The 19,629-nt window shown below is 38.4% G+C and overlaps 1 protein-coding gene across 1 annotated transcript in view; it reads left to right on the plus strand.

Moving 5' to 3' along the window:
- The window catches only part of LOC121376032, a 36,019-nt gene that overhangs the window by 10,170 nt on the left and 6,220 nt on the right, over window positions 1-19,629 (plus strand). Inside the window, exons 11-25 of the mRNA XM_041503796.1 lie at window positions 114-380; window positions 846-1,037; window positions 1,906-2,123; window positions 2,716-2,810; window positions 3,242-3,366; window positions 5,081-5,230; window positions 5,663-5,780; window positions 6,718-6,976; window positions 7,730-7,892; window positions 8,254-8,364; window positions 9,000-9,650; window positions 10,096-12,207; window positions 12,692-12,886; window positions 13,653-13,805; window positions 14,545-14,716. Of these exons, the coding sequence (XP_041359730.1) occupies window positions 114-380; window positions 846-1,037; window positions 1,906-2,123; window positions 2,716-2,810; window positions 3,242-3,366; window positions 5,081-5,230; window positions 5,663-5,780; window positions 6,718-6,976; window positions 7,730-7,892; window positions 8,254-8,364; window positions 9,000-9,650; window positions 10,096-12,207; window positions 12,692-12,886; window positions 13,653-13,805; window positions 14,545-14,716 (4,981 nt within the window). The remainder of the gene's footprint in view (window positions 1-113; window positions 381-845; window positions 1,038-1,905; window positions 2,124-2,715; window positions 2,811-3,241; window positions 3,367-5,080; window positions 5,231-5,662; window positions 5,781-6,717; window positions 6,977-7,729; window positions 7,893-8,253; window positions 8,365-8,999; window positions 9,651-10,095; window positions 12,208-12,691; window positions 12,887-13,652; window positions 13,806-14,544; window positions 14,717-19,629) is intronic.

Here is a 19,629-nt window from a genome sequence, read left to right on the forward strand (position 1 = left end):
TGACGATAATAATGATCATCAGAATATATCTTATCACTCATTACAAGCGTTGGTTTCTTAAATTAATTTCACCAAACACATCCTTAATGCTGGTATATTATATTACTATTCAGAAAATTGCGACTGGACCAACCATGACCATGAACGCCCAGTGGAAGCGGGCCGTGTTTCTGAGCATCGGCGTGCTCACACACAAGATGGTGGAGTACTACCACGTGGAGATGACAAAGATTCTGAAGCAGGTGACCGTGGTCGAGCAGATCATCCAGCTGGGCACGGAGAAGTCCAAGAAGGAATTGCACGTGATGCAGACCACCATCGAGGAGACTGAGGCCCAGCTCAACACTCTGTACACACAGGTGGCGAGACAAATCGTAGAGGTAGGCAGATCTTCACTGATCCTTTCTTCCACGTATACCACTGTTGGTGGTCTCTATGTGAATACAGTTATTGTTGTTACTGTTGTTCAGTTCCACCAGAGCTATGTGGGTCACGCTGGCCAGTTTGTACTTAACTCAAGTCACTATTTGCTGTAAATTGCTGTGGTGACTTACAAGCACATTCAGGAGAGGACGTAAGAGATGATGATATGCTCCAAGCATAAAATACTCTAGCTGCAATGCAATTTCATTGCTGCCGATATACTGAGTCAATAGTAATTGTTCACTTCAAACATTTTGGTTATGGTTAAGGTTAGGGTTAGGGCTAGACTACGAATAACAATCTGGAGTACCTTATATTCTTTGATATAATTTGCGATGAAACATACTCAGTATGCTATGACAAGGGAATGGGATTACGGTCGAACCAAACATGTTAAATAAGTTCAACATTTCACACTGCAGGTCGCGAGGAACCAGCTGGCCAAGGTTCAACCCAATGAGAAGCTGTTGGCGCTGAAGATGATCGGTAACGCCGGACTGAAGGAGACTCTGCCATACGTGGAGGAAGTCATCTTCAACCCACAGATGCCGGAAATTGTTCGAGTTAACGCCATTTTTGCCCTCAGAAGGATTGCAACAAGATACCCAATACTGGTAATATAACCAATGATATTGAGTGAATGAATGAATGAACGAATGCTTGAATAAATGGATGGATGAATGAATGAATGAATGTTCAACGACAGTCCACCATTGAAATTAAATAACAATTTCAATTATAGATTCAGTTTGTCACAAATCAAGAACTGTTAAACAAACTGGCTATTTTCCTTTCATCTATTGTTTACATTTTTGAAGTACATATAAAACTGATACTTAGTAAATGCAAAAGGTAACTAGCAATCCATGCTATTTTCCATCAGCTGTTCACAAAGAGTGTTCGTTAATCACTTCTGGCATTGTGAAGAGACACTTGCAGCTGCTTACTAAATAAGACATTATCACATAGATCTTTTGTAATTCTGTACTGAATGTTATTAAAGAAAGAAATGTTTTATTTAACGATGCACTCAACACATTTTATTTACGGTTATATGGCATCAGACATATGGTTAAGGACCACACAGATTCTAAGAGGAAACCCGCTGTCGCCACTACATGGGCTACTCTTCCGATTAGCAGCAAGGGATCTTTTATTTGCGCTTCCCACAGGCAAGATAGCACAAACCATGGCCTTTGTTGAACCAGTTATGGATCATTGGTCGGTGCAAGTGGTTTACACCTACCCAATGAGCCTTGCGGAGCACTCACTCAGGGTTTGGAGTCGGTATCTGGATTAAAAATCCCATGCCTCGACTGGGATCCGAACCCAGTACCTACCAGCCTGTAGACCGATGGCCTGCCACGACGCCACCGAGGCCGGTCTGAATGTTATTAATTAACCTACTTGAATACATGTATTCAGCCAAGTTTAATATCTTATTTTATAATTCTGTATTGAATTTTATTAATTAACTTCCAGGTGAGAGAAATCGTTCGTCCTGTTGTCGTGGACACGATGGTGAAGAGCTCTTTGAGGATTGCCGCGTTCACCATGGTGATGGACACGAAGCCGGAGATATGGGTCATCGAATCCATCGCCAAGCACCTGCACCATGAGAAAGACCTGCAAGTGGCGTCCTACATCTACACGTACATGCAGAGCATGGCCAACTCCACACACCCGTGCTACCACCTACAGTAAGTGCTGTAGTTTAAAACAGAAGCAGCTTGCAAAATGAAACGCCAGAAGATATAACAGAATCAAAGCAATAAGGCTTGTATCTTTGTACAAAAATGTAAGCCATGACAGTATGCATTAGCAGGGCCGTAGCTAGGATTATTATTATTATTATTATTTTATTTTATTATTATTATTTTTTTTTTTGGGGGGGGGGGGGGGGGGGGGGGGGGGGGGACAACTGAGTAGTTAATAGTCTAAAACTCCTTAAACAGTTAAGAAGAGAATTTTCTTTAAGTTTCTATAATGCTTTACGGATTTTTTCGCTAGCTACGGTCCTGATTAATAAATGACAAGATAACATGTAATTGCGAAACATGGACCTAAACGTGTTCCATACATAATCGTGGTACAGCTTGTATATTTATGTGACAAAAAGTATAAACTATCTTTCTTTCTTTCGCTATCTCTTCACTGTCTGTCTTTATCTCACTCTGGTTCTACCACTTTTACATACAAAACATACATAAATAGTATTAAAGGTTTGATCTAATTTTATGATTTACATATTTTTATGACTATTATAATTATATCGCCTGTTTTGTTTTCCAGCACAAAGAACTGCTCCATTGCTATCCAGTATGCGCCCAAGATCAATCCAGGTTTCTTGTATTCCACGTTCCATCGCATCATCACAAATCACAATGGTACGTAATCAAGGTTTACAGACATTTTCTCACTGTTTTACAATGAAATAATATAACTTAGAGGGTTTTGAATATAATGAACCAAATGAAACAACACGTCTAAACGTCATCCACAATGAATACAACAAACTGATATAAACTAATATTTGATTTTTGTTTGCTACTGTATCTAATCTACGTCATGCAGAAACGAAGTATTTTACATATCAACACTAAAAATACGGGACGCTTCATAGATATAATGTATTAGTTAATGGAGACGTGACGTGTTCAAGCAACGACGATTTCCGTTGATAGCAAAATCATGAATTTATTACAGCTGTTTGTTTGTATTAGTAAACTATATTTTATGATGTTGAGGCGATTTTACACTTTAACTCGGTGTCTCATATATATACACCCAGTACAACGAGTATTATGTTTTTTTGCAGATTATGTGAAAGTGTTCGGATTCTTGGACATTGCTACAATTGGATCACCTTCCACCATCCTGCCAGCGTCACTGAGTACGGTCTTCAACATGCAGGCCTTGGGAGTCTCCACGAACATCATCGAGGTAGGAAATAGGAAGCAACAGTTGACCACAAGGTTATTACACTGAAACGTGTTAACTGCTTCATTCATTTACCTTTACTAGACACCAAATATCGAAGTATTTTTTGTCCTTGCATGTCCTTCAGAATTATTTCAGATTGTTTACCGAACTCTTATGCGAGTACAATGTGGTCTTCATCAAGTGCTAATGTTTGTTAAGTTACAAAAATTATATAATAGTATTGTTGGATCCAGAGGGGGGTTACGGGATCCCCTGTTTGAAGTTCACTTTTAATGACTTTTAAAAAACATCATCCACAATAAAAAAAAACCCTCATTAAATTGAACTGAAAACGCCTATCTGAGCATCTTTATTTTAAAACCTTTCGGGGAACATGCCCCTGAACCCCCAATAGATCTCGCTCACTTTAGAAACTCAGCTTATTTGTCTTCAACAAACTTAAATTGTATTTTGTTAGGATTATTTTACCACCTTTACCAACTCCTGGATCCACCAATGATGGACATTATTTAGTATTCGAATGTGACGGAACATGCTCTTATCTTTTCACCTGTGGCTGTGTCCATTGTGTTGGGGGCTAGTGCAGCTTGGTTGCGTAATACCTCCGCGCGACAGTGCCTCCTAATACACATCCAGACCAGGTGTGGAGGCCATGTGGAGAGTGGTTACGTAATACCTCCGCGCGACCATGGTATCTCTAGCGAACTGGCGACGATCAGTCTAGGCTTGTAAGAAAATATACCGTCTTGGTCGCTGTGGAAATATACACAACATAAGATTCGGTCCCGCGTACTGTCTCCGGACCAGTCTTGGATTTTTATAATAAATAGCTAGGATTTTAGATATATCAGAGAGAAACATTAGAAGTATTCAGGGGAACGGACGTTGTCCAACTGAACGAACTATATTAGTTCAGACCGGACTTGGTAACTATATATTTCTGCTCTGTTGTATAACCTTGATGTGATTGATGTGACTTTAAATATTCTAATACTGTATTATACCAATATTCTTTAGACAGTGCCTCCGGTAATCTGACGAAGTAAATTGTAGGCTTCACTGTTCTAATATTTTTATACGAGTATTTGGGAAGATAAAGCTTAGCCGATCATCCTAGAGGACCTAGGTAAACTGTAGGTTATTGTCTTTATTGTGATATGTACCAGTATTAATTCTGCATTACAAGGTTACTGAATGAGTATTTAAGGGTTAATTAAAAATTAACCAGTTAGGAATAGAGTTGTAATTCCTTTATTAATTAAGTTCCCCTGGCAGCGTTTCTCAATTATCACCCGTGTGTGTGTGTTGTATCACGGTGAAGTGATTAGAATATTGTGTAAACTAGACACCTAGTGATTAACTAATTAAGTGATTAGCTCTGGGTTGTTATTATATTGTTGTTGTTAATTAACTACTGCGGTAAGTACATTTGTCAGCGTTAGAGTTAATACAGATTCCAAAGAGTATTGTGTTTTGTGTTTTCTAGTGAACTAAACGTGCTACATATATATATTTATATCAGATCGTATCTCTGATTACTCCTAGAGCCGGGCCACTTGGGTAGTAGCCTGCCCGATACAGAGAGATCTAATAGATATACAGTTAGGAGAGATATTTGGATAATCGTGTTTTATTCAGTTACGGGTATTATTAGGATCCCCGTGACAGCGAATAATATTGATGACGAGTAAGAGTACCTTGTTTTTGTTTTTAGTTTGGATACCACACGGAAGGACTCGAAGCCGTCGTAGACAAGCTGATTGGACCAACTGGCATCCTGACCATGAAGAAATCCATCCTGGACATTCTCAGATCTCCACGAAGTGTTTCCGGAAAACACAAGATTGAAGAAATTATTAAGAAGGTAAGTAGAAATTAACATACATCGCCCTCTTTATATCACTGTGAGATTTAATACACTTCTGCTATTCATAGTATTACTGAAACATAAAAGTTTAATGTGTTAAAATTAATGAAGTGTCTGTGTTTATTGGTATCAACATTACATGAGACAACACGACCAGTTTTCAAAGTCGGATTTGTGGAAAGAATATTTCAGTGGTTTGTTTATTGATTATTCCACATTTTTCTGTACTGCAAAATAAATGATCAAATACCATCAAATCATTGAAATAGATTCGATCTTGTCATCTGACAATGTTTTGAAAAACAAATATTTAATACATCATATTATTTTTGCTTTTGCGCTACGTGTTTAGATTAGGGGTCTTGCCACCCATATTGGTGTCCATAGTTCTAATTAATGAAAAATAACAAAAACTCATTGTCATTGCAGCTGGCTGTAACCATTCGTCACCTTCCGATCCCAACTGGTCACGCCTTCATCAAACTGTTTGGTCATGAGCTGAGGTACTTCACGTTTGACGAAACCATGATGGACATTATCAACAAAGGTAAACACTGTGTAGATTGTACTGTACAAACAGTATTGGAATATCACTTTCGATATACGAACTGTGTCATACTGGGCAGCAATATTTATTGTTTGACGGAAAAAGAAATAATAACAGATGGTTATTTAAAATATTTTTCAGACACCTAATGTCATCACTGTATTTTTTGTCCACCGAAGCAACCTTAAAATTGAATCTTTAATAATTATCAGGGTTTACCCCCCCCCCCCATGATTTACTATTGTATCATTTCCGTGCAACGACGATCACAACTACGTTCGAAAAGCAGAAATGGATGGTGACATGAATTTCATATTAATACATATACATTGTACATGTACACACACAATTATATTCTTTATTAGCCGTAAAGATACAGTTCATAGGCGTTACAGATATTTATATAATATTATACATGTTCATTAAAAGAGAAAATGAATGAATGAATGTTTAACGACACACCAGCACGAAAATTACATCGGCTATTAGATGTAAAACTATGATAAAGGCAAAACATTAAATGATGAACCACATCAAGATAAAAATTCAACAATTAAATAAAAACAAAGAAAGAACTGTGTAAAAGAGAAAGGTCAGATATATAAATTCATATAAATAAGATCAATCCACTATGTCTTTTGATCATAGGCGAACAGGCTCTCAATTTTGTAGGGGCAGGCTGATATGTGCCTGAATTAAACGAAAATGTCCGATTCTGGATAACAACATTTATTCATTTTATCATTACTTCCAAACAGCTATACAGGGTTGCAAACGAATCACTTCGCATTATTACATGGATTAAACCTAATAATGTGGGTAAAATTGTAGAAATACCTAGTGAAAAGGTTTCAGGCCAGCTAATAACGCTATCGTTATTTTGCCCGAATTTGAGAATTTGGTACAACACTAACCCCCCACCCCCATTTGATTGCAGCTAAGATCACGACAAAGTTCGATGAACAGAAATGGATGGTGACCCAGCCCGTTGATGTTCGCAACAGCATGCTGCTGGGCGACGTGCACATCATCTTCCCGACAGAGGCAGGTCTTCCAGTGACCATGGCCCTCTCAATCGCCACGACATTCAGAATCAACGGCTCCCTCGCATTCAAGGTGACGCCTTCAATCTTTGAGACGAAGAGAGCAGGAGAAGCCCCGATTGAAGCAGCAGCCACGGTTTCCTTGACTACAAGGTAGAGCTGTGAACAACTCTTCATGAAAAATGTTCTTATATTTTTAAGACGCCCCATTTGAAGCAAAGCCATGGTTATGATGATAATGATAATAGCTCTGTGCTACTGTTACCAATTTTGTAATATTTTAAAGACGCCCCATTTGAAGCAAAGCCATGGTTATGATGATAATTATAACAGCTCTGTGCTACTGTTACCAATTTTGTAATATTTTAAAGACGCCTCATTTGAAGCAAAGCCATGGTTATGATGATAATTATAACAGCTCTGTGCTACTGTTCCCAATTTTGTAATATTTTAAATACGCCTGATATAAAGCAAAAACTATGGTTACGAGGGCTACACGGTATAGCTTCGAACAACTGTTTTCAATTTACTCATATCTTTTAAGATACCCCATTGGAAGCAAAACACTTTGTTAAGATGACCACAAGGTCGCTATTGGATAAAAAGGTGACCGTTAGTTCCTTTAAAAAACTAACAATCAGTGTTATCAGGTATATATTGTTTACTTATAAAAGTATTTAATAAAATAATGAAGCAGATAGTTATATTGTCTACATATTGAAAGTGAAATACATCTACATATAAAAATTCATGTAATGAAAACGGAAGTATGAAATTATACTGAAAATACAAAACAACATCTACTATTTATTATTATTATTGTTATTGTTATTAATATTATTATTATTATTATTATTAATATTATTATTATTATTATTAATAATATTATTATTATCTTTTGTTTAGCGCCGCTGTTGAAATCCGTGGATCAATGCACATCGATGCCTTTGTTACTAAGGTTGGAACCGCATTCCACATGACAACCCACGTGATGACTCCAGTAGCCGCTAACGTGACCTACAACATGATGACTCACAAACTGATAACTGAAATCGCTCCACCTGTACAGGTATGGTCGTTACCGGCTATTCGAACTTTTGTGTCAAGTGATGATATGCCAACACATAACAAAAATATATCTTCATCTTAAAATAAACTTCCAAAGCAACAGATAAGCAGGGCACCCCTAGCCTTAAAATCTATATGAGTAGTAAAAAGAAGATTTCACAGTAATACAGACCAGGTAGACAAAAAGGGCAGTGGTATATGTTAATATATTGTTAAAAAGTATATATTCTGCTTGTCTATGTTCTTGTGTTTAATATAATTATGTACTACAAGCTCTATGGTTTCGTTATTTTAGTGTGATAGCTATTAGTAAGAGGAACATGTAATTCAGAAATAATACCTTTATGATAATATCTTTACAGACAGAGCCACTGGTAGCAATTGAAGTTGTACCTTACACGTTCGAGACCGTTGGAATGACCACGATGAAAAGGAAATACATTGAACTGGTCGAAGAAGCAAGTCTCAACGAGGTAATACATTTTCTACACAAATTACCGATGTTCATGGGTCACAACAAATTGTAGCGTATCGGGGTGGAGTGGGGGCATGGGGCCTATGACCACCCACTGACACCTCCTTTCCTCACCACCTTTTATATTTGCTTGTCACCCTATAACACAACTCATGGACAGTGTGTATGACACCCCGATATGGTGACTCCCCAATATAAAATCCTGACTACCCCAATAACACACATCTGGCAATTCATGTACCACTGCTGTTAATTATCTGGCCCAGAGAATATTTTTGAACATTAATTTGATATAAGCACATTAAATTCCAACTTTTGATTTGACAGTCTTATGTGGGCATGCATACTACTCTGACCACAGTTACTATAATGTGTAATAGTCGCATCAAAATCATATTACTCTACATCTCAGACGACAGTTTTTAAAGGAATATCTGACAAACTCGTTTAGAAAAAACAATATGTAATAGTTAAGTTAACAACAGTTATGTTATTGTAACTGTTGTAATGAACTTTTGTTCTTCTACAAATTTGTATTATATATTTACATGTCTTTATTTGACACCCACTAATTGATGTTTTCGTTCATGCTCTGACATCGCCAAAGTCTTGATTAATTCAATCGTTCCACAGGTTGTTATTGACTTCGGCAACACGACCCTGGGAATGGAAGTCGTTGGATACGTGAAGGTGCCAAGCACTGTGACCACCTACCCCATCCCATTGGCTGGCCGAACCTCGATCACCGTGTTCATGAGGCCCGGCGTTCACGTTCCGCCAGTGATCAAGATCCACGCCCAGTTCCTCTCCACCGTCGTCGCTCCCAGCACTCAGACGCCAACAACAGGTACAACTGCCACGGCCACCTCTAATGTACCGACACATGCCGCAACTAGTGTTAACCCAACATCCAACTGTGATGGCTGGTGGTCCGCCCTTACACTGTGTATCGTTGGTTCCGAGAATGCGCAGACCGAGCAGGCCCTGCAGATAGCCGAGCAGACGGCGATACCAGTGCCAGACTACCCAGACCTCACCGTCACTGACGTCACCATTATTCAGCTGATGAAGAAGTTGCAGACGAAGCTGGGCACCAGCCAGAAACTCATTAATATCGGTGCCAAGTGGGGTGTGGTCGTAGTGATTGATGCCAGTACTCCAGTAGTGCCGAGGAAGATGCAGGTGGAATTGCTATGGCAGACAGTCAACAACAGACAGCTACACCAAGTCGTCGCTCATGTGCAGAGGACTCCAATTCCAAGCTATGACATGCAACCTTGGGAGGTATGCTGTTATGAATATATAACTTTATTACTTTATTGCCATATTCAGTATATTTGGATTGAAACTACCTTGACAAATTTATTATTGATGTAAATAAGTATTTTTATTGTTCAGATTTACTGTGTGGAAATTATTTTCTTTACTTCATAAGAGTTGCACAGCATTATATGCTTGCTATTTTAAAATATTTGATTTAACGTAAGGACACATTTCACTACTTAAATGTTTAGTTTTTACTATAAATAAAAAGTATAAAATCTAAAATGAAGCATAATTAGTAGATATTTCTAACTAAAACAAAACATAAATTTAGTAGAAATATCCAGTAGTTTACACTAAACAAACTGAAATCTTGTTATAGTTAGTGGTGTAATATAGTAATATGCTGTGTAATAAATACAGTTTATAGATTTACTTACACACATTTTCACTTCTTTTATTGCAGATGATCGTTCAATCCATGGTTCAATTCCCTAGCATCGTCGTGAAACCAGAACAGGTTTTGGATCCCTTCTACCAGGAACAGGTGGTCAGGAATATGCAGTTTATGACCAAACTCAAGCACCACGTTCCCCTTCTGCAGATGCTAAACCAGACAGTGAAGGCCATCCTTAGCAAGGAGATGCAGAATATTGCTGGAAATGTCGAACCAGCCGTCATGATCAAGAAACTCATGCTCCAAGTGATCACCAGCCGTGAGGACCCCTTCATCGAATCCATGTTCCCACTCCTGACAAACATGACCCCGATTATTGAAACCATCATGCCTCTTTGGGACCTGGTATGGGATCCGATAGAATTGGCCAAGAATGAAGAATTGTTGATATATTTGGTAAAATCTGTGGAGGTAATCCAAGCGGAACTTATTCACAAGATAAAGATGTTCAAGGAATCCCCACCAACTACCATGTACCCCAGTGTCTTGGTTCTCCATTACACCATCATGGAACACTACCGCGCCCTCGTCGTTCTAACAACCATTGGCAACATGACCATGAACATGGAGTTCATCAAGAAAGGAACCGTAATCTGGCAACAAACAACCCAACTCCTCAAGGAGATGGACACTGTATACCTGACATTCAGTGACATACTGTACACTGTAGTGAACCCGACTCAAAGCCAGACATCCGACATCGTTACAATTGTCCAGGAAGCCACAAAGCTGTCCAGTATTCAGGCCGCTGCAATCAAGTCGATCGTCACCGATAGAACAACTGCACGTTTCCCGGTCCTCCAGCCTGTAACTGAGATGATTGAAGCTACCCAACAGTCTATGTTCACTATTGATGCCATACTCCTGAAATCACTGATAACAACCATCCCAGTCGCCCCAGTCATCATTCAACTGGCACTGCAACAGAATATGATCTACCTCCAGCTGGTCCACACCAAAAACATTATTGTAGTCCCACAACCTATTGTATTTGATTACGAGAAGACAGTAGCAGAACTTCATTCGCAGTCCGCAGTCCTGACCACACGAGCAGCTGCCATGACTAAATTTATGGTTGAATACTGGTCTGTTAAAGATATATTCTCGCCTGATGAAATAACACTTGTTGAAAAAATACAGCAATTGCAACTGACCATTGGAATTCTGGATACAAAGGTCTTGAGCCTGAAGCAGCTGGTTCGTCTTTCTACCTTGGAACAACAAGCTACTGAAGTGGTAATGCAAGACATTAATGTGATACTGGATAAGACCGTTGCATTATTACACACAGTTGTTGACATCACAAATGACGTGTTGCTGCCTGGAACTGATCCCAAGATTATTTTGTACGCAAAGGTCACAGCTGCAATGGTGAATATGAAATATGTTATGCACGAACTGAAGTCCATCATCCTTAGCAGTACCGTTGGAACGAACACATTCACTTTCCTGACGGTTACAAGACATATTAACGTGCTGATTATCAACTGCACTGACATAGAGTACACTGTCACTAGAGCCTTTGAAAACTTTGTCCTTTCCGCCAACACGCTCCTCGTCAATCCAACTCACCCGATGCCACAGGACCTGGTCATGGTTACCTTGCATATGGTTATGACCAACCAGAAAGATGCGCAGATGGAAATCGAAAGCCTGAAAACTTCGAAACCAACAGCTCTGCCTCATAGCATCGAGATGGCCATTCGACACGTCATGCAGCGAATCATGCAGTTCCAGCAGAAGATCCAGATGGTGGAACAGCTTGGCGTCCAGAGTATCACCCCGAGCACTGATCTCCTAGCAATGGTAATTGCGCAACAGAAGGGACTGATTGCCGCCATAAAGGCTGTCATCACGTCTGTGCAGATCCACATTCCAATAGTCACTCCTTGGACCCTAATGGTGAAAACCCTGGAGCAGCAGCTCAACGAGGTGGTTCTTTCACTGAGCCAGGTCATCGATCTTCCCTCGACGCCACCAACAGACACCATGACTCAAATGACACCAGAGAAGCAGGAGCTGGTATCTTTGCTGAATGGCGCTCTACCCATGGCAACGACAGGCTACGTAAACATCACCTTTGGTACCATTGGTCTTACTCCCAAAACAGTCATGGCACAGGTAAGTCATTATTTTATTTTTGTCTTAAAAACAGACCGACTTGAATGAAACTTAATTTTATTTTAAAAAGATGCTAAGGTGTTTCTCTAACAGTCATAATTTTTAATATAAATTAGAAATAGACTTAACTTGTGTGAAACTGGATTTTACTAGTTCTTGAAAAATTGAAGTAGAAAATTACTTCCTTTGAAACAACTACTAGTCTTCGATTTTGCTACTTACTTAAATCAAAGAAATCCTTTGTAGAATTGACTTAAACAAAAATATTTTACTAGTATGCCAAACAATTATTATTTATATATACTGGAAATATACGAGTTCATGACAGTTGTGGCTGTCTTAAATTAGTTTCTACAGGTTTCCCAATATGTTAAATTATAAAAGGGGAACGCTTGGAAGTTATATATGATATATTAGTCCTTCTAGTGATCTCCTGTGATTTCCTAATGAGCCGCTATTTAATGTTGTTTGTTTTCTTTCACAGATTTTCTACAGTAAGAGTATCGAACAGCTGCTGTGGGAGTTCACCCAGATCAGCCCGTTTGCTCGAAGCCCAGAAATCGACACGTACCTGACGAAATATATTTCTGGACGTGAGGTTATCAACATGCCCAGCATGCCAATCGTCAAGTTGATGAACACTTTGCTGCACGGTCATGTTATGGTTAAATATACCGAGGTATAGTAACCTACACCGATAATTTGATGATAGTATATATCATATTTAAATATGCCATGACCAATTATTTTTTTAAATATAATTAATATGTTGAACATAATCGTCCATTATTGTTTTGGTACTATATTTATAGACTATTATATGGATTACCCATAAAATTAAGAAAAGAGAAAACAACCTAACACTGTTTTTTATCAGCCCAATCGTATGTTAAAGCATTCTATTAGTACTTCGGGGCGGAACTTAGCTTAGAGGTAAAAAAAACCCCAAAACAACAAAACAACATCCATTGATAATGTGCTCACCTGGGTCTAGGATCGACCCCCGTCAGTGGACGCATATGGTTATTTCTCGCTACAGTAAGTGTTCCACAACTAGTGTATGCACTGGGCGTGGTATGCACTGTCCTTTTTGTGAGATAGTATATTTAAGATATGTCTTGCTGCTGATCGAAAAGAATAGTCCCAAGGAGTGACGATAGCGGGTTTCTTCTCTCATTATCTTTGTGATCCTTAACCAGATGTCCAACGTCATATAACCGTAAATAAAGATATTTTGAATGCGTTGTTAAATAAACATTTCTTTCCTTTTATGCTTGATTTTATACATTTATACAGTAATAATTATAATTTTGCTTTATTTTATGACAGCCCTACTACACACGATTACAAATATAGCTTTACTTTTGCATCTACATTATAAACTTAGAGCCGTCTACTTTAATATAGTTATCATTTATATTTTAAAAACAAAATCTGTGTTACAGGCCGAAATTCCAACACCAGTGAAGACGACATTCTGGAAAGTGATCGGCATGATCCCAACCTACTGGCGAGTGAACACAGAATTTGCCACGCCTGTCATGACGTCCACGGGAACAGTACACGTTCTGCACCACACCCGATTCTCCAACATGGCCGTAAGTTCACTGATGGAAAGACATAAACACATAAACAGGACCATCAAATATTCATAGTATTAGGAACTTAACACAGTGCTGATATTCAGTCCCACATTACATCTCAACACTTTATACAGGCGTAACTACTCTAATAGTGAATTAAAATTAGGGACAGATATCACATGTTCCCTTTTCCATCAGTGTATTATTATGGGCACCCACCTTCATTGTTTTTACCTGTGTGCTATTCAATTGAACACCCTATGTGGTGTCACCAGGTTTGCTCTTTTACTCTATAGATAAGTGGCGCAATATAACCACGAATTGGACAAAAACAGCTGGAATTTTCACAGCATCCTTATAATGCCAAGGCTGTATGATTAGTATTCTTAAAACTTGTTTAGTGGATGTCTCGGTTGGTTGTGAAGTGCACGCCATAAAACTCAACTACCACACTAATCGGTGCAGAAGGTTCAAATCTCGAAATACACCTTAAAACGATCATTTGGTTTTAATTTCTATGATTTTAGTTCGATATCACGGTAATGATCCCTACAATGAATCAGTATACACTTCAAAAATCATTTGATTTTAATGTCTTTCATTTCAGTTGATGTCATGAATCAGGATACACTTTGAAAAAATAATCATTTGGTTTCGATGTTTATGATTTTAATCCGATATCATGGTGACGACTGCTATTGTGAATCAGAATACACTTTGAAAACAACATTTGGTTTAATGTTTATGGTTTTAGTTCGATGTCATAGTGATGACCCCTACGACGACGTTCAAATGGAAGAACATGGCGCTGCCCAGCACCCACTACCTGCCGACTGCCCTGCTGAAGACCCTCTGGATGCCGCTGACCGCGACTCAGCCGTGGTTCAGACGCTCAATGTACAATCCATATGGCCACATGGTACCAGGTATTACCAGCACCAACTTATAGTATAGAAGGAAATGTTTTATTTAACGACGCACTCAACACATTTTATTTACGGTTATATGGCGTCAGACAAATTATTAAGGACCACACAGATATTGAGAGAGGAAACCCGCTGTCGCCACTTCATTGGCTACTCTTTTTGATTTGCAGCAAGGGATCTTTAATATGAATCATCCCACAGATAGGATAACACATACCACGACCTTTGATATACCAGTCGTAGTGCACTGGCTGGAGCGAGAAATAGCCCAATGGGCCCACCGACGGGGATCGATCCCAGACCGACCGCGCATCAAGCGAGCGCTTTATCACTGGGCTACGTCCCGCCGCCAAATTATAATATAGAAGGCAAAGTAATACAAAGTGCAGTTCAAGACTATATAATTAAATTTTCTTTGCGTCTATACACTTTACGGCAATCTGATTGGTCCATATCTCGATGACACCCCACCCCCCCCACCCCCCGCCCCAACACGGACTCGCACTACTTTTGTGTAAAAAGCCGGATTATTCTGGCAATCATATTTAGATATTATGAAGAAAACACACGTGAAAGCTACAAAAAATGTATACGATAAATTAATGGAAAATGCTATAGCAGAGTACGCATTGATTAAAAAAAAACCCACAACAAAAAAACCTCTTCGCTAATCATGACATGAGACTCGGTCGTTGGCCAAAGAAATCATGTAGGAAACTTCACGCCTGTAACTTACTTGTAAGCGATGTTCAACAGCTGTTGGCGAAAATTAAACGGTTCCACCGACAGCATAAATGTTAGACACGTTCCCTTCTTTCACTTTCATAAAATATAAACTAAACACGAATAGGACAATTCCTTCCAATATAGGCCTAACTAAATGATCCGTAAAAATGCACAGCAGCTAGAGGAAATGACGTCATTTACAAAAAATCACCTGATTCAAATAATAGTGAATGAACGTTCGCATTCTTACGCGACATAAGTATCAATGACGTTTACACGAACAATACTACAGGCATATTTAAAGCTAAACAAAATAAATTCAGTTATGTATTGTTAAAGTATGCTACGCGGGATCATACAGTGTGCAAATCGTTTTTTCGATTCATACTTGCATGAACCAAAAAATAATTGTGGTCAATTCTTAATTAGTTTAAATTGTAAAAAAACACCCACATAGAATATATCGAGATGTCATATAGGACACGGCTCCGTAAAATATCAATATATTCACACACACACACACACACACACACACACACACACACAGACACACACACAGAAACACACACACACACACAGACACACAGACACACACACACACGTTTGTTAAAGATGTAAAGTGTGGACCTGCGTCCCATACCCACAGATAGTGGACTTGCTTAGTTTTAAATATACAGTGGTGTGCTTTTGCACATGCCACTTATAGAACATCCTTAAGTAGCACGCGCATTGGCATTGAAATCTGATGACTTTTACTGTGTTTACCAGACCTATTAAAGTGAGGACACACGTGTATTTTGTATGCGACTGATGTGGTAAAACTGAGGACACACCATTTGGCAATGTACATACAGAGCGTGGACAGTTTTATGTGAGATGTGTCCAACATTTGGTAATAATATTATGATTCACTCATCTCACATTATGATAATACACACGATACACAAAAGGATACTATAGAGAATGAGGACACGCATCATATTAACATAGGCAGACTTAGAACACACAAATATAGTTGACAATACATACACACTGAGGACACACTTTGTATTAACACAGGCAGACAGAGGATAAATATATTCATAATACATGCACACATAGGACACACAACGCATATTAACAAAGTCAGACAGAGGACGCACACACATACTGATTATACACACTGAGGACACACACATCATATTTACAAAGTCAGACACAGGACGCACACATACTGATTATACACACACCGAGGACACACACACCATATTTACAAAGTCAGACAGAGGACGCACACACATACTGATTATACACACTGAGGACACGCTTTGTATTAACACATGCAAACACAGGATAAATGTATTCATAATACATGCACACAGAGGACACACAAATCATATTAACAAAGTCAGACAGAGGACGCACACACATACTAATTATACACACTGAGGACACACTTTGTATTAACACAGGCAGACAGGGGATAAATGTATTCATAATACATGCACACTGAGGACACACACATCATATTAATAAAGTCAGACAGAGGACGCACACACATACTGATTATACACACCGAGGACACACACATCATGAACGTAGGCAGAGGACACAAATACATCTGCACATAGATTTTTAGATTAATAATGCAAACACAGTGCAGACACACATTGTATTAACACATTTAGTTCTGCATTCTTTAATGGATGGCTTTCATATTTGATACACCGGCCTCGGTAGCACAGTGGTTAAGCTATCGGACATGAGGCTGGTAGGTACTGAGATCGAAACTCAGTCGAGGCATTGTATGTTTTAATATCGATATTGAGTCCGACCCAATGAGAGTGCTCCGCAAGGCTCAATGGGAAAGTGTAACTACTTACACCGACCAGTGGTTCCATAACTGGATTAACAAAGGCCTGTCTATGGGAAAGTGCATATAAAAGATCCCTTGCTGCTTATAGGAAATAGTAGCTACACTAGTTTGGTGATAGCGGGTTTCGTCTCTTCTACTAATATTAACATCTGTCCTGGACAGATGCTCAGGAAGCTGCGCGATGTGCCCATAACAGCGTGCTTGAACCTTAATTGGATGTAAGCACGACAATAAGTATACCCAACCATATTTGATATGTCTGCTGTTCAGTTCGAGGCACAACAACCACGCTGGCTATGAAAAAATGATGGGTTTTGACAAAAACAAGTTTTAATGTTTCAAAAGTCATTAATAAAATTAAAAAAGAAGGAAAAAAATGTTTTATTTAACGACGCAGTCAACATATTGTATTTACAGTTATATGGCGTCAGACATATGGTTAAGGATCACACAGATATAGAGAGGAAACCCGCTGTCGCCACGTCATGGGCTACTTTTTTCGATTAGCAGCAAGGGATCTTTTATATACACCATACCACAGACATGATAGTACATACCACGGCCTTTGTTACACCAGTTGTGGAGCACTGGCTGGAACGGGAAATAGCCCAATGAGGCCACTGACGGGGATCGATCCTAAACCGACCGCGCATCAAGCAAGCACTTTACCACTGGGCTACGTCCCACCCCAAAAATGAAAAAAGAGAAAGCAGTCTAATTTGTTTCTATTACTTTCCTTTGGATCATTCCTATTACATGTCAAATGCAATTTATTCAGATAGTTTCTGACAATATGTAATACTAGTATACAAAGAAGCCAATAAAATAAAAATGTCTTTTATTTGACATAATACTAATAGTTACAATTGTAAATTGTTTGTTCACTATGCGATTTTTTAAATACTTTTATATCCGTCCATGAAAACTGTATTAAAACTGGATTTGAAACAAAGCTAAATAATACTGTGAAGTGAAAACCTAATCAAATACTTAGTAACTATAAATGTCCCCTTGTAAACTACAGTTTATTTTTGCTGACTATGCGGTTTCAAATAAAATCCTTGACATTTTTCCAAGAACGATGTGCTAAAACTGGTTCTGAAAACAATACGTCTTCAGTTTGTCTCTTTCCTGGTAACACCTTCATTGCTATATTAGTAGCGAACTGTCTCAGCACAGCTTCTGTTTCAGCAGAAGACCAAGCTACTCGTTTGTGTCTAGGCACGGATTTTGGTGACACTGAAATGTATAACATATAAATGTTAATGCATATATGTACCATACCAGATCATTGGCCTATTTAATGGGTCCTCTTATGAACATGATCATTTCTGCTAGAGTTAACATGAAATTCCCACCTTTGTGGTTCAGTTAAATCGAGTTGGCTGATAAAATAGTGAGGTTTGGTATTCCAAATCAATATAATTTTAATTTAATTACCATATTTAAAGAAATAAGATCATGTTATGGTACAGTATACTAGAACTTGAAGAGTAGTCAAAGTGAGTCCATGCAAATGTGTTACATATTAAATATGGTTAGTACAGCAATGGGAATTATTTACTTATTTGCACAACAGTGAAAGTAGTATAAAGAAACAACTCTTACTGTCATTGGGTGTCTGCTCTACAATTTTTGTGATGACTGGAACCCCTAGAAACAAATAAATAATAATCAATACATGGAAATGAAAGGAAAGAAAACCAATTGCTAAAAGACTTTTCGGCACCTTTTTCTTTAGGTATCTGCCACAGTAAAACACTCGTCCACCACAAAGTAGGCTATTTCTACCACTTTCCCACAATCAGAACAGTAAACACTACAAGTATTGATGTAAAAGTCAAAGAACACTAGAGATGATGACAATATCTCAATAACAAGCTTATGCAGAGTGAATTTGCATAGCCAAAAGCTCTCCTTTATATAAGTGCTTTAAGGTTTATACACCCATATGTACTAATACCCATTTAATATGAATACAATGACCATAAATATTTAGAAAAGCTACATTTGTATATATTTAAGTTTGTTTCATTCAAAAGACAGAAAAATCCAAATTAATTTATATTGGATGAGCAAAGCTTTACAAAACAACAACAAAAAACATTTCAGTTTACGCAAAGGTTCTAGTTGTGCGTCAACACTGTTTACATCAATATTTTCAGAATCCAACTCTGGAACTCGAACTCCTAGAAAAAAAGCTGTTAATACAATGATAAAGATATTTCAATAACATACACATCCAGATGTTCATGTTTGAGTAAGTGTTTATCGTTTATTCCAGAAATCTCTACAAGGACTCATTTAACAAGTATATGGCAACAATATCTTT

Source organism: Gigantopelta aegis, chromosome 6 (assembly GCF_016097555.1).
Source record: "Gigantopelta aegis isolate Gae_Host chromosome 6, Gae_host_genome, whole genome shotgun sequence".
NCBI lineage: Eukaryota > Metazoa > Mollusca > Gastropoda > Neomphalida > Peltospiridae > Gigantopelta > Gigantopelta aegis.